Source organism: Bufo gargarizans, chromosome 5 (genome assembly GCF_014858855.1).
Source record: "Bufo gargarizans isolate SCDJY-AF-19 chromosome 5, ASM1485885v1, whole genome shotgun sequence".
NCBI lineage: Eukaryota > Metazoa > Chordata > Amphibia > Anura > Bufonidae > Bufo > Bufo gargarizans.
Genome location: NC_058084.1, coordinates 122,013,472 through 122,027,838, shown reverse-complemented (window position 1 = coordinate 122,027,838; position 14,367 = coordinate 122,013,472). Strand labels below are relative to the sequence as shown.

Below are 14,367 nucleotides of genomic sequence, written 5' to 3'. Positions count from 1 at the left end.
AAGGGTCAAGGTCACTTTTGGGGTCTAACATGGGGGGTTTAATAATTTTGGTCAGCTTCTGTTGACCTTACTATGTCATCTGCTGACCATAGAAACAAACAGCAATGGTACATGCGGTCAATGTATTAAATGTGTGTGTATATTCGTCAGCTGTGTGCCAGAGCTGTGTTTGCTAGTTGTGTATGTAGCAGTGCCATCTGTGTATATATGTCAGCTGTGCAGACTGGTTGTGTTTGTCAGGTGTGCATGTAGCAAAGCTGTGTGCATTTATACGTCAGCTGTGTAGCAAAGCTGGTTTTGTCAGGTGTGTATGCTGTAGAGCTGTGTATGAACATATATGTCAGTATGTGTATGCAGCAGTGCTGTGTGTGTATAATGTGCACGTATTTGTATAATGTGCATGATTAAGGAGAGTGAAAAAAAATTGTATTTAGCAGAACAAGCATGGCAGGACACCTTGGAACAATGACAGGAGACACATGTACTTGGATAGGTACAAGCTCTGCTGCATGAATACCTAACAAACACAACTCCTGATTTTTCAGGATGTTGCTAGACTAGAGCAAAGCTACATAGCTACTGAATTAAAGGACTTTTATAGTTTTAAAAATTGGGTTCCGCAGGTTGATTTCAGGGACTGAGGCTGCAGGTAGTTATTCCTGAGATACAGGGGTCTTTTCACCATTCCAGCCTTAAATCATATGCCTTAAAGGGAACCTGTCACCGGGATTTTGGGTATAGAGCTGAGGACATGGGTTGCTAGATGGCCGTTAGCACATTCGCAATGCCCAGTCCCTATAGTTCTGTGTGCTTTTATTGTGTAAAAACACGATTTGATACATATGCAAATTAACCTGAGATGAGTCCTGTCCTTGACTCGTCTCACATACAGGACTCATCTCAGGTTAATTTGCATATGTATCATATGTATCGTTTTTTTTACACAATAAAAGCACACAGAGCTATGGGGACTGGGTATTGCGGATGTGCTAGCGGCCATCTAGCAACCCATGTCCTCAGCTCTATACACAAAATCCCGGTGACAGGTTCCCTTTAAGATCAGCTCTAACATTAAAATCAGCTGCCTAATTTTTGTTTACTTCTCCCTCGTGCCATCAAAACAGCTATGACCCATTGAGGCATGGACTCCACAGAACCTCTGAAGGAACTGATATCTTAAAGAGGACTTTTCATGCAATTTTATTAAGGGAGATATATATCTGTACTTGCGGGGTACCCCCCACTGATGCTGCCACCCTGCTTGATTTTTTTAACTCTGCCCTTCTCTGCCCCGCCAGGTTTCTCCCGCTTAGTATGCTGCGCATCGGAACAGGGAGGAGGAGACGCCAGGGTTTCTCTGTGGGCATCTCCTTCTCCCTGGCTGTAGCGCTGTCCAATCGCAGCGCAGAGCGTCACAGCCAGGGAGGTTTTTTCTCCCTTCTTCACTTCTGCTTTTGTATCCAAATATGAGAACCACATAGTCCTCACATAATGGGGGTAAGTTACTAAGACTGGCGTCTCAAACATTCACATTCAGCAGAAGAGCGCTGAGAGGAGACGGTTAGGAAGTTGACAGAATGAAAAATAATATTAATAAGAACCATCTTTCACATGCCATAAATATTTATTACATTTATGTAAATGCTGCTATTGAGGCAATATGTTACCATTTATTTTAATTTAAATATATTTAATTAAGTTACCATAAAAATGATAAGATACCATATTTAGGAAACCAGAAGATATATATATTTTTCCTGCATTTGAGAATAATATCTATTACATCAGATATTACTGGGCTTGTCCATTCAGAAATGCATTTTTATTTTCCAAAGTTACTAAGTGAAAGGGGGTATAACCTAGCTATATGCCCCCATTGTCTGAGATGAGACAACCCCTTTAACTGCTTATTTGCGTTTTTCTCCAGAAGCCACTGTACCTGGGTTAACAGTGAATTTCCTGGTGACTCCCTCTAATAATCACTAATATTTCACCTTCTGCTTCACTCCATGAGCAGACAAATAATCTTCAAGACTTCTGTTGATAAATTGTGCGAAAAGTTCATCCATGCTTGTAAAAATGTTCTTCTGAACTCATTCTTGTACCTATAACTCTAAACTCTACTCAGAGTGGACGACCGTTGTGTTATCTAAATTGTTAGAAACAGTATTCTACTTGTCGAGAAGAGAACTGGTATTTTCATAAGGAAGCTGTGGAACATTTTTGGACATAAACCATAATTTCCAAGGATTATATCTAACAAATCTTATTTTACTGCTTCAATACGGATTCAAGGAAGCCTTGATAATGTTCTGCTTCTGGATGGTGTCTTACTGGAATAAGTATTCCCTTGTATTAAGAATCAACACAGCCTAATATTAGATATGCTGTTCATTTCTGAGTGTCATTTCACAAGAAGCCGTTGTGGTCATGTGAGGAGCACTGAGAAAACCCTGTAGATTAATAGGAGATATAACGTACATGACCACAGTTACACCTCTAGGGAGAATGTCATTACAAGATGTACTTTGAGAGAAAAGATGTGTAAGGGGAAGCCTGATCATTGTGTCGAAACATGTAAGTAGTCTAGATGTACACATCAAAGGAGATCAGGGTTGCCAAACAACCAGAAATTTCTGGACAATCCATAAAAATAGTTGACTTTTTTCATGTGTCCGTGAATTTTTTTTTTATGTGTCCATGATTGTTTTTTGAGGCTGGTGGTATTAACTAGATTTTACAGATCACAGTAAATGCTGGTATTGAGTTCTCATCAGTATACTGAACTATAAACATTACTACAATTTTTATCATTCATTATGGTTTTCCAATTTGTCTGTAAAAATTGTTGGCTGTCTGTGATGTTGGGATAAGAAGAAAAATTCTGTCTGTCAACCCTGAAGGAGATGTTCTCCTGTATAATATCAAAAAGTATTTAGGGTTTCCAATTTTTGTAACCCGACAAAATGCTTAGGATCAGAATACTTGTGATACCAAGGTTGAGCCTGACCACAAACAACCTTATGACCTAGTTCACCTTCCCTAACATGCAGGTTTGCAGGACTATATGACTTACCTTGCTTCCATTCTCTCTTGCTTCTCGTTCCATCTTAAGATCACCAATCAGGAGGTTCTTGTACTTGGTTTTTCCATTACTACTGTGATCATCTATTTGGAATTCTGAATTTAGTGGAGTTGATGGAGGACAGTCACTCAGATTCAATGGTTGTTCATCTTGCTCCAGACTAGGTTTTCCATTGCTGTTGGCTTCTGTTGCCTCAATGCTGTTTGCTCCTCCTGTTGCATTTGAGCCATGTCCCAACGTTTCATTGCCACTAAAACTCTCTGGAGCGGAATCATCTGCAAAACATATATTTTAAACAGCTGTTGAGTTTTTACATCGTCCTCATAAAAGCAATGCATTTAGAAAGCAACCATAAAACCAAACGTCCTAACGTATGTGTCATATTCTCATCACATCTAGAATAATTACATTAGATAAACCTCAATTTGTTTAGCACTGACTAAACAAATCATCCCTGCAACCTATAAAGTGTTACTCAGCGATGTATGGACAGGTGGGCATCATGCCCGCTCCAACGAATATACTGAGCAGCCTTGAAATCTTATTCATGAAATGTTATTCATGATTTATCCTCTTGATGTTATGCCATATGACCTAGATTTATAGTGAATGACATACTGTAGAATGATATGTCAGGATAGGCTCACATAACCAAATCCAGCGTGTCCTGTCCAGGAATGGCGCAGATTTCTGAAAACTATATAAAAACAGTCTTTATTGCCCCCAGCAACCAACCACAACTCGGCTTCCATTTAGTTTTCTGCTCTCCAAAAATGAAAGTTTTTGTGTTAGATAGTTTCATAAATGGTTTACCAGGCCACATGTAGTAACATAGCACAGTCCGTGTCATTTCATCAATGTACTGTAGATTACACATCCCCCGCCCTCCTGCTTTTTTACGAAACTTGTCTGTGAGTATACCTGTGCAATTTTCCATGGCTTTTACCAAACCACATAGTGCTATATAAATTAATACATACATACAGTAAATCCATATACAGTAGATCAAGACAAAAGTAAAAAAACAACCCAAAAAAACTCAACATAGACGCAGTTCGACATTCTGGGAAATCCAACCACTGGTAAACAAGAGCTCTCCACTGGGTACTGCACACGGTCGTATTTTTGGTCCGTGTCCTATTCACTTTTTTATGAATTACACACAGACCAATTCTTTTCTATGGGTCTGCAAAAAATAAACGGACAGAAAACGGATGTCATCTGTGTGCAGTCTGCATCCGTAGAACCTGTCCTATTCTTGTTTGTTTTGCAGAAAAGAAAAAGCTTTTTACAGCAGGATCCACAAAAATTGTAGGATGCACACGGACTGCCTCCTTATTTCGTGGATCCACGATTTGCGAACTGCAAAACAGATACGGTCGCGTGCAGGAGGCCTTATAAAGAGAAACATGTAATAGAGAAAAAAGATCCCATTAGGCAACACTACAGAGTGTGTCAGGCTGCAGTGATACTCCAGCATTTTATGAAGCCATGCCTCAGAGCACTAAGCACTTGTTTTATATGCTGTCCTTCTGCTCTTATTACCATGGCCTCCTGCTGCTTTACATGCATGCCTTACCGCTGCTGTGTGACTTCATCAAATTTTATCTTTAAACTTTTAATTTAGGAATTCAGCTAGAATGTTCTTACAAGGAAAAATGACTCTGCTTTCACAGTTTGATCCATTTATCCTACATGGTAGTTTGAGGGTTCATTATATCCCTAATGAATGGTTTAGAACTGAATTCCACAGGTAATGGAATGGACATGGTAGGAAATTTGCGCCATGAGAGCTGTCCATATACATCCGGTACTGTATATCTCATATCTCCTTAGTGTCCTCACCACACTACCTGCTTGTTGACACATACAGCTATGTCACATTTGGTAAGATCTAAACATGGTGTTGAATATGAGAGAGGTGTGTAACACGAGAAAACTTTGTATCCAGCTCACCTTCCTGGTGTGGTGTATAAACCCGGCTCCAGAGGCCCTGGGGGAGTGTTCCCGTAGCAGGCAGCAAACAAAATAGGAAAAAAGGTATCTGGAGACAATGGAGGTCCTCTTAGCTCTTCTTTATTGATTCATAAAACCGACACAGTCACTGGATCCACGGCATGGTCGCTGACGCGTTTCGGGTATGTACCCTTAGTCGTAGCACCATGCTACGTGTGACCCCACATTATAAAGGATTAGGAATGCACCTCGTCAGAAAATCCTGGGAGGAGCATCCAATCTCATAGGCTGCCACAACAGAGGCACACCTCTTGATTAGATTCATCGATTACACATGCAATTCGAAACACACTGTGAGGATATACCTGGGTCAATTTAACCCCACAATCGCCAGATTGTGTGCTTTGCAATGGTAAAACCGCACAGTGTGAATACTTACTAATAAAAATTAATAATATAAACAATCAAAATAACGGTCTTACAACCTGAAATGTAATACAATCAAATAAGATTCGGCAAATAGTATAGAGATTTCATAGTAAATCTATATGATAGAAATAAAGCAAGCTTGTGTGTTTGCATTTTGTTGCAGAGATACATTGGTCTTAAAGTGTTCATTGCAGACTAGCATATCCTGTGTTGCAAGGCTAATATATCTATATATAAAAGGTATGAAAGAGAAACTAAATAAGTATGTATAAATACTGTCTCTCTGGCACAACTGTCATCTGAACAAATTGGTATTAAATTTAACAATGATGCATACTGTTGCGCATGACCAAACCGCACCGTGCAATCGATGTCCTAAGCAGAATTCGGCTGGTACGCACAAACCCATCCCGCAATATAAATTTCACACCTTATCTCTTGGCAAAGAGAGAGGATTTTTGTGCGCATGAGTCGGACCCTCGTGTTGAACTACTGGCAAATACCTATATCCTCTTTATATGCATAATCCATAGTTCAATTGTAAATATACATCAGTTCTTTTCGCAAATTGAGGCCTGCCGGAATCCTGGACCCAAGTCTAAAGATCCAGTAGGCCTCACGGAGAAGAATCTTTTTGCGGTGGTCACCTCCCCTTTTGGGTGTCAAAACTTTTTCTATAGCATAAGCTTGGAAAAACGTCACTCTACGGGCATGTTTTTGGATGAAGTGCCTCGCTATATTTGAGATGTTGAGAATATTAGGGTTGCTAATATAGCAACCCTAACCCCAGAGTAGTGCTACCACTTCTGCGCCTTGCTACTATCTTTTATGGTCTAACCTGTATGTCATCTGTATATTTATTTCCAGGTCCCTCAACACTGCGCATTTATAATAATGTTATGTAACTGTTCATGTAATGTGCCTGGTTCACCAGCAGGTGACAGCAAACACGGCAGAGCTATAGTTAGATAGAATGAAACTCACCATTCCATATTCCCCCCCCCCCCCTCTTTGGTCAGAAGTGGGCCAGTACTGCTTGCTACCAGAAGGAGGTGGGGCAGTTCTCGTTTGTGCTGGTTGGAGCTGCCAAGATTCTGACCTATTCCTTGGCTGAAGATAAGTCTGACTAAAAAGTGAAGTGCAGCATAAAGAGGAAGCCAAGTTACCAAGTCAGCTTGTCAGTACAGCAGAGTGAGAGAAGGATAGAGCAGAGTTGAGTTTGCCTGCCAGTTTAATGCTAAAGCCTGCTGGAACCAATACAAAGCCTGTAAACTTGTCACGAGGGTGTCAAGAACCACGCCTGACTCCGTTATACCCGGGGTCAGGAAGTCGCAGCGGTTGGCTGCGCGCTCTATGTAAGATAGGGCTGTTTCCTTATGGTAGCTTTCTGGGTTTGCTTTGCAACCCTTTTTGGCTCACTCAGGGATCCGTAGCTCCTTCTCCTCAGCTGTTCCTTGTCCAGCACTCCCAACCTCCTTATATTCCCCTCTCACCCTTCTCTGGTTGCCAGATATAGAGCTTCCTGCCTGGACATCTATACTGACCCACTGGAGCTGTGTTGCTGCGTTCTCTGGTTGTTGGTCCAGAACGTTTCCCTCCGGATCCCTGTTGGACCTTTGGGGTCTGCTGTGGTCGCCCACCTGGGTTTATGTGTTTGTCTGTATTGTCTGTCCTCTCTCTGGTGTTTCCCTCTTAGTGTCAGTGGTGCGGACTAGCGATCCCACCGGTCCGTTCACTATCTAGGGCTCATTTTAGGGAAAGCCAGGGTTTAGGCACGTGATCGCCGCACGGGTGAGGAACCCGTCTAGGGACGTCAGGGCAGTCAGGTGCCAGCCGCAAGGTGAGTCAGGTGTCACCACCTTTCCCTCTCCCTTGGGCAGGGCTTTCCCTTTTCCCTCCCTGTGCGTGACGCCGGTCATTACAAAACTGTTTGAAGAAACGTTTATTCAAAGTAAAGCTAACATTAAACTTCATCTCAAGTTCTGGACTAAAGCTATTCTTTCAAAACCCTTAATTATCCCCCTACTTATTGCTTCGGAGCCAAAGATGGGGTCCAGCCGTATCCAGGTAGGAGCCCTGTGACACATAAAGAAACAGATAGGCCATACTATATCACTCTACATTCCTACACCCTGGGAGGTGCCAATTGCAGATGTACCACAGTTAATGGGGTTATCCCATGAGTAAAAAAAATTATCTGGATTAATGCACAGCAAAACAGAGACTCAAAATGCTAAGGAATACACAGGAAATTACCGCAGGAAGAAATAGAATAATGACAGCTTAGAGTTCTTAAAGGGAGTTACAGTATTCAAGATAAAGCAGTGGAGATAATGCAGTGATGAATGGGCAAGAAAGCGGCTTTAGCTTGTCAGGCACTTTCTAATTTCAATGAATTGTGAGCTGGCTTGTAAGCAAGTAGAATTCTTAGTAAATAAAATGTTAAGAAGGCAATCCCTCCAAGACACTACCATGAAAGGAAGGCAGTGACATGTTTAATATGTTTAATGTGGAAATCTGTGTGATCTCCACCTTATCTCTGGTGAGCGGAAGCCACTTCATGATTATTTGCACATACACTTCACAGAAACAATCTTTTCATCTGGGGTCTGAGATTCAGTTCACTGCCCTAGCTCAGTATGCTGGCCAAGACAGCGACTTGTTGAGGCCCCCTTCTTGGTGCTACCTGGGGCTGATGTCCCACCAGGTGCCCTTGGACGCTGTGCGACAATTTTTAAGGATTTATGAGGGTTTTAAAGGAGTTGTCTGATTGTTTTGTATTGGTGACCTATCCTCAGGATAGGTCATCGGTATCTGATCGGTGGGGGTCTAACTCCCGTCACCCCTGTTGATCAGCTGTTTGATAAAGCTGTGGCGCTCCAGTTAATCATACTAACCCTTTTTGATCCGATCCTCTGTCACTGATGTTTCGATGCTACTCTGATCCCTACTGCTCTCCATTTCCTGGTCCTAGCTAGACATGTAAGAGATGCCTGCCTAACCAATTACTGACCATAGCGGTGACCTGCCTCGGCTAGTGATTTGCTGAGCTGGCGGTTCCTGGCATTACCAGAACATCAAGCTGAGATCAGGAAGTAGAGAGCAGCAGGACAATGGGCAGCATCATAACGCCAATGGTGGAGGATCAAAGAGAAGGCGTATGGATTTATTTATTTTTTTAACCCACTGTGAGCCACATATTTAAAAGGTATTACCGCTGGACACCCTGCTGCCCTATTTATACAGACAATAAAGGGGTGTTTTTAAGACTGAATAACTATTGGCAATTATATCAATGTATTTAATACATTTATAGAATTTCTGAATGCAGGAGACGTCACATGGAGGTGATTTACCTGGTTACATGACCCTACATCAGCAGCCATTTTATAGGACAAGAGATCTGTGTGGACAGTACAATAGACTTTGTGTACCTTATGAAATATAGAAAATGGTGCAGAATATTAACAAAGGTTATATATGTAAGCGCCATATAATCATCTTAGTCAACAATAACCAGAAAGTGGGCAACCCCTTTAACCATTTAAATTAAAATGTTGGTGCGGCTTGCGGCTTGGTCACATTTATGAATTGAGAATACCTTCTAGGTATGTCAATTTTGTAGGTGCTTTCTCTAGAGGAAAAAAAAATGGCTGGGAACAAATGCACGGCAAAAATGTGTGACCTAAAAATGTCACAAGAAATGGTTTAAAAAAAAAAAAAAGCCTACATTTTTTTCCAAAGCCCCCCAAAAATATGTTTCTGTAAACTTTTGATTACCTATTGGTTGGCACTCCATGTCCATAGGCCTACAGTCTTATATATTTTTTTTTATTGTTCCTATGGTAATAACAGCATTGCTTGATCTTTTATGCACTGTATGCACCATATACTTATGAACAAGGCCAAAATTGGACAGAAATTCGGCCCTGGTATTTGGAAGTATACAGGCTGGCAAGATGGAGGCTTGCACGTCGGGGTTGGCACCATCCCAGTAGGAGAGGGCATTCATGGAAATATTTACTAGCTGTTTGTGCATTTCTGTTATCTTCCTAGTACATACAGTAATTGTGTACTAAAAGTGGGGAAGGGGTGTTCAGCAGTCGGGACAGACAGGTGAAGTGTGTATGCAGGTGGTCAGGAAGCCTTCATCATTTTCACTGGTTCCAACCAAAACCTGGAAGGACTGAGATCCCAGGGTAAAGTTCCTGAACTCCTCTCTCTGCCCGCTGCTATGTACACAGAGAGACATCTTGAGGACGCAGATACAGTTGAAAGTTGGGGCGTCATGGGTTGGCTCGCCAGGGTTGAGAATGTGCCTAGGAAGTTAATTGACAAGGTAAAGCAAGAAGCTGTCCGCTCCTTGGTTCACAGTTCAGAGGAGCTACGGCGATCCCCAGCAGTCCATACATTGTGATGCTGAGCTGTGTGGGAGGAGCGTGCAGGCCCAGAAATCAGCCTCCATCTACACAGCCCAGCAGCACAACGTGTGTGACCAGATCTGCTGCTGCTGGGGAATGCCGGATGTGTCCAATCATCAGGTGGTATTTGTGTTTTTTTTTAACTTTATTAATGGAACTGGAGGAGACACTACTGAAAGGGGCAAAATGTGGGCATTACTGCTATGAGGGGGCACAAGGTTCGGCATAAGTACTGTGAATGAGGCATAAGATGGGCATGCCTACTGTGAGGGGGCACAATGTGGGCATGCCTACTGTGAGAGGGCACAATGTGGGCATTGCTACTGTGAGAGGGAACAATGTGGGCATTACTACTGTAAGGGGGCACAATGTGGGCATTACTACTGTGAGGGAGCACAATGTGGGCATTGCTACTGTGAGGGAGCACAATGTGGGCATTACTACTGTGAGGGAGCACAATGTGGGCATTTCTACTGTGAGGGAGCACAATGTGGGCATTGCTACTGTGAGAGGGCACAATGTGGGCATTACTACTGTGAGGGAGCACAATGTGGGCATTACTACTGTGAGGGAGCACAATGTGGGCATTGCTACTGTGAGAGGGCACAATGTGGGCATTAATACTGTGATGGAGCACAATCTGGGCATTACTACTGTGAGGGAGCACAATGTGGGCATTGCTACTGTGAGAGGGCACAATGTGGGCATTACTACTGTGAGGGAGCACAATGTGGGCATTACTACTGTGAGGGAGCACAATGTGGGCATTACTACTGTGAGAGGGCACAATGTGGGCATTACTACTGTGAAGGAGCACAATGTGGGCATTACTACTGTGAAGGAGCACAATGTGGGCATTACTACTGTGAGGGAGCACAATGTGAGCATTGCTACTGTGAGAGGGCACAATGTGGGCATTACTACTGTGAAGGAGCACAATGTGGGCATTACTACTGTGAGGGAGCACAATGTGGTCATTACTACTGTGAGGGAGCACAATATGGGCATTGCTACTGTGAGGGAGCACAATTTGGGCATTACTACTGTCAGGGGGCACAATGTGGGCATTACTACTGTGTGGTAGCACTAAGGGGAAAGCAATGCCCCAGATTACCCTGTTATACCATTGAGATGGCTAGGTTTTACAGGGCAGCACGGCGTCCCAGCAGTGGATTGAACATGGACAGTCACCATCCCCTGTTTATGTGGTTATTCTTTTTGCTCTATCACATCAGTGACCTTGTTCTGGTTCCAGCGGACATCATGTCGACATGCCAGTAACACCCTGGATGCAGTAGGACCAGTTGGTTCTTTCATTTATCGCAAGGTGTATTGGTACTACCGTGTGCCCTATGATATATTTTATCAAGTAACATATTTGGGGTCATTTACAGACTGTTTTTTTTGCACCAATCTTAGTTCCCCCTCAGCACTGCTAATTATGAATTAAGTGCACCTCTGGCAGTCCGTGTGAGTCATTGCCCCTGTTAAGCACTTGCCACTAAAAGAGGCGTAAAAATATTAGTAAGGATAATATTAAAAGCTACAAACTACAAATACATATCCCTAAGAGGATCGGGTGAGTATTGTTATGCGCTAGGTGGAGTTAGAGGCGTGGCTTAGTAAAAGCAAAACTTACCACAGCGCGTTGAGCGCACCACCGATCTAATAAAGCTGCGTGTTAAATGCAGGTGGGAGGCGACACACAGTACTGAATCCTTGCCCAGGGTGCAGGAAAGCCTAGCTACACCTCTAGCCAGGGGCCTCATGCAACTCCATTATATGTGTGGCACAAAAGACCGCCATTGAGTGCAGGGAGTAGTACTGCTCCAGATAAAAGTCAGCTGTCAGGACAAGACAAAAGGATAAGAGTGGCCCACTGAGGACAGCGGCCCATCTGGTATTTGCCAGAAGGCCAGTCCGGCCCCGTATATGATTATATTACGATACATCTGCAGCCCTTGCTCTGCATTTCACTGCAGGCACGCGCAGCTATGTAATGCATGTGTCTGCCCCGTCACTGGACTCATGATTTATGCAAGGATACAGAAGATCAAGTTGAATGAACAGAGAAGGAGCCCAAAGTCAGCCCCGGATTAACCGCGGTTTAAGCTAAAAATAGCGGATGAAGAACTCATCATCCCTCATGTCTTCTGGAGCAGCACAGGGAGTTCAGATGCTACAACGTGAAGATATATATATATATATATATATATATATATATATTTATAGCACTTCTTCCCCTAAATTCTACATATATTTGGGCTTCCTCGAAAAATTGCAAAAAAAATCTGTGTATATTCTCTACTCTCTAGCATTAAAGATACCATGTGTAGCATGCAAACATTCATCTTCCTGAACACGAGTCACAGGATATAAAATCCAATAATAAATGTGCTCAATCTGCCAGTGGGACTTCTGCCTAGGAAAAATGATCAATGAGTTTAATACGCCTCTATTACTGCTTCTCTCGGTGATGGGCAGCAGGTGGCGCTGCTGTCTTCAAACACTGATCTGTCCCCTGTGAACAGCGACACTTGGCTTAGTTTATTACCGTCCTACGATATTTGTTTTTGTTTTTTTCGTCCTTTTTTTGTGCTTTTGTTCCTGTATGAAGTAGAATAGTGGACGCAGGATAGAATCATTATTCTGCCGTATGATGATTTTTTAAAATACTTTTGTAAACATACGATGGCTTAGAAAATATGAATATAGACTTACACATTTTTTCATGCTCCATTGACAAAACAGATGTAAAAAATAAAGATGGTTGTGCGTATTGCTAGACTGATTCTATAATCAGGAGCTTTCCAAAATGGGCCACATAGGTTTCCTGCAATAAGCAGCTGTTTCTATAAAGCTCATACAGCACTGATTACTTTTGCAGCTTTTCAGCATTTTGGATCCTGACCTCTGAGGAAACAGGTGCATTACGTAGTCCCAACAGTATTGTATATTGATTCATGCAAGCAGCATACACAAGGTAGAGAGGTTGCAGGTGCCTGCGATCCAGCAATAAAAATGGTTAAAGAGAAAAATGTATGCTTTTTTTTTTCCATTTAGGGGGCCCATACACATTCAGGTTTTGATCAGGTTTTCTGATACAGTTTTGAGCTAAAACAAGATGTGGATCGTAACGAGAGAGAAGGTATTAAAGGGCATCTGTCAGCAGATTTGTATCTATGAAACTGGCTGACCTGTTAAATGTGCGCTTGGCCGCTGAAGGCATCTGTGTTGGTCCCATGTTCATATGTGCACGCATTGCTGAGAAAAAGGAAGTTTTAATATATGCAAATGAGCCTCTAGGAGCAATGGGGGCGGTGCCATTACACCTAGAGGCTTCGCTCTCTCTGTAACTACTGTGTCTTCTCCACTTTGTTTGACAGGTACTGAAAACATCATCATGCCTAGCTCTGTCAATCAAAGTGTATGGGGCACAGCAGTTGCAGAGAGTGCTGAGCCTCTAGGTGTAATGGCAACACCCCAGTTGCTCCTAGAGGCTCATTTGCATATATTTACACACTAATTTACATATAGCAAAACTTTAGTTTTCTCAACAATACGGGCACATATGAACATCAGACCAACACAGATACCTTCATCTGCCAAGCGCACATGTAACAGGTCAGTCAGTTTTTATAGGTACAAATCTGCTGACAGATGCCCTTTAAGGACAAATACCACTTTTTCTCTTTTTTAAATCCAAAACTGGTTTTAACTTCAAAATTGCATTGGAGAACCTGATCAAAACCTGTCCAGGCATTTACACATGACAGACATAGTGGTTCATTGGTTAGCAGCGCTGGGGTCCTAGGTTCGGCAAGGAGTTTGTATGTTCTCCCCGTGTTTGCGTGGGTTTCCTCCCACACTCCAAAGACATACTGATAAGGACCTTAGATTGTGAGCCCCATTGGGGACAGCCTGATGCTAATGTCTGTAAAGCGCTGCGGAATATGTCAGCGCTATATAAGAGAGTAAACTAAATACAAATAAATACAATTTCTTGCAGAAATATCTGCATCTGAAAATCTCCTGCGTTTGTGTCAATGGGATTGTTTCCGCATCATGTGCTTAGATTTGTGCGAGTTACATATATTCGGATAAATGGGACAGTTGCAGAAACGTCTACAACAACCTGCCACGTGTGGGGGCACAGACATTTGGTTGTATCTGTGGCCAATATCCCACAGGGCCCATAGTATAATAGAGGCTCATACTATACATTCTTGTGTCGATGATTTAAAAACTGAAGCATATTCACACACGCATACTGTAGATGTAAGCATTCCTTTGTGTCAAACAGATGGAGCTTAAAGGGGTTGTGCAGTGTCAGGATATTGCTGACCTGTCCTGATGATGGCTCATCAATATCAGATTGGAGGGGGTCTGGCAGCCAACACCCCCACTGATTAGCTGGTTGATGCTGCGTCCTCTCCATTCTTTACTTGCGTACTGTCTAGCTTGTCATGGTGGTGC

At 42.6% G+C, this 14,367-nt stretch overlaps 1 protein-coding gene across 2 annotated transcripts in view; it reads right to left on the bottom strand.

Annotated features, from left to right (window-relative positions):
* NOL4 (nucleolar protein 4) overlaps positions 1-14,367 on the bottom strand; it is a 281,515-nt gene that overhangs the window by 64,072 nt on the left and 203,076 nt on the right. For both annotated transcript variants that reach the window (XM_044293894.1, XM_044293895.1), the window contains exon 6: positions 3,077-3,360. In XM_044293894.1, the coding sequence (XP_044149829.1) occupies positions 3,077-3,360 (284 nt within the window). The remainder of the gene's footprint in view (positions 1-3,076; positions 3,361-14,367) is intronic.